Source organism: Tupaia chinensis, unplaced genomic scaffold (genome assembly GCF_000334495.1).
Source record: "Tupaia chinensis unplaced genomic scaffold, TupChi_1.0 Scaffold140921_1, whole genome shotgun sequence".
In the NCBI taxonomy this organism is placed as follows: Eukaryota; Metazoa; Chordata; class Mammalia; order Scandentia; family Tupaiidae; genus Tupaia; species Tupaia belangeri.
Genome location: NW_006200789.1, coordinates 1 through 1,931, shown reverse-complemented (window position 1 = coordinate 1,931; position 1,931 = coordinate 1). Strand labels below are relative to the sequence as shown.

Genomic DNA, 1,931 nt, shown 5'->3' with positions numbered 1-1,931 from the left:
TGCTGGTCAATATCCATGTTCTTCTGTACATGAGTGGCAAGTGCAACTGCAAAAACAGCACTAAAAAAATTGACTATGGATACTGTTCAGGAGCTGTTAGCAGCAGTACTGTACAACCAGTACATTACTCACTGTTATTATCCTATGATGTTTTGTGTCTGGTACTCATGATCTGGGCCAGAAGCTCCATGGTTTTCATCCTGTTAAGGCACAAGCAGCGAGTCCAACACATTCATGGAACCAGCCCCTCTCCCAGACCATCCCCTGAGTCCAGGATCACCCAGAGTATCCTTGTCCTAGTGAGCACCTTTGTATCATTTTTAACCCTCTCCTCTATCCTTTCATTATATCTCTCTCTTTCTCATAAGCCCAGTTGGTGGCTGGTGAACACCTCTGCACTAATCACTTCTTGTTACCCTACAATCAGCCCCTTTGTTTTCATGAGTCATGATCCCAGAATATCCAGGCTCAACTATGCCTGCTAGAGGAGGATTACAACATTCTGTAAGCCAATCAGATCTCCATTTTTTTGTTACTTGTCTGCAAAAGCACTGTTCAAAAATGGCCTTTTTTATAGTTCAATTTTTCTTTTTTTTTTTTTTGCCTGGTTTTAACCTCCACAATAAGTAGTCACATACCAGACAAGATGTGAACAACAAACGGATTGTCTTCCCTCTTAGGATTTATCATATAGTAAAAGCCAAAATTTAATGGAATGTTAGTTTTCATTTTATTAAATGTTGAAATGGAGAGCTTTAGAGGTTAAGAATTCATAATAAATGGGGCATATAATAATTTGCACACAATACAAATAGCCTATATGATTATTTAACTTTACACCCATTAATTTAAAATTCTGCTATTGACCTGGTGTAAAAATATAGCAATTATAAGTTTAATGACATGGAAAAACCTCACAGATGATTAATCAATAAATAAGAAGTAAAAATAGTGGTCTTGTTGCATGTGGCTTGCTGGGATGGACCTAGAGAGTAAATTATATACCAGGATGATGAAGACATTGTAAATTTTGTTTTAAATCTTACTAAGAAAACTAGCCAATTAAAATATGTAAATTTTTTGGTGGAAGAATGGTAGCACATTTCAAATGTTTTTATGTACTAGAATTTTCCTGGTGGGACAAATTGAGCACAAAATTATATTAAAAGAGATTTTTATTAGGGCCAGAGAGGTGGCATGGTGGTTAAGGTGACTGAACCCCACATATTCAACTGCACAATTTGAGTCCCAGACCTGGAAGTTTGTAAAACAGAGTGGGTGTATGGACGTGCATTTCACAAAAAAATCTCGAGAGAAGAATGGGAAAGAAGGGATTGAAGTGTGACCATCCAGCTTGAGGGTGATTTCTCACTTTCCCTCTGTCTGTCTCTGGCTAGTGCACACACCATAAAACAAACTAAAAATAAAAAATACATTTTAAGCTAAAATTCAAGTCCCAGTTGATTAATATGAGACAAATTATTAATGTTAGTTGCAAATATTAATACCAAGACTAAAAGAAACGAATTGATTTTTGAAACCAGTAAATCTTCCATATTTTTCCACTTTCTGTCAAAAGCCAGGGTTTTGTTGTTCTTAATGGCTGAATAGTATTCCATAGAGTATATGTGCCACAGTTTTTCAATCCATTCAGCCATATCTCTATTTCAATTTCTGTATATCTCTCACTCATGAAACAAAGAATCAAACTTTAAAAAATAAATAATATTTATAGCTCTTGGTAGAGTTCTTTTAAACCATTAGAGACTAATATAAACAAAGTACTAATCAATTTTAAAGCTACTATACAAATATTTTGTGTAAAATATCCAATAAAAATGAAACACTAAAATGACATAAATAAAGTCTCAGTTCTTGAATCTTCTTTTTTGGAGAAACCTTTACTATAGGGCGCATGTGCTTACCAGAAA

General features: G+C 34.7%; 1 protein-coding gene across 1 annotated transcript in view; it reads left to right on the top strand.

Moving 5' to 3' along the window:
• The window catches only part of LOC106733185 (vomeronasal type-1 receptor 3-like), an 882-nt gene extending 397 nt beyond the window's left edge, over positions 1-485 (top strand). Inside the window, exon 2 of the mRNA XM_014581866.1 lies at positions 7-485. Coding sequence (XP_014437352.1) covers positions 7-485 — 479 coding nt within the window. The remainder of the gene's footprint in view (positions 1-6) is intronic.
• Positions 486-1,931: the final 1,446 nt, after the last annotated feature.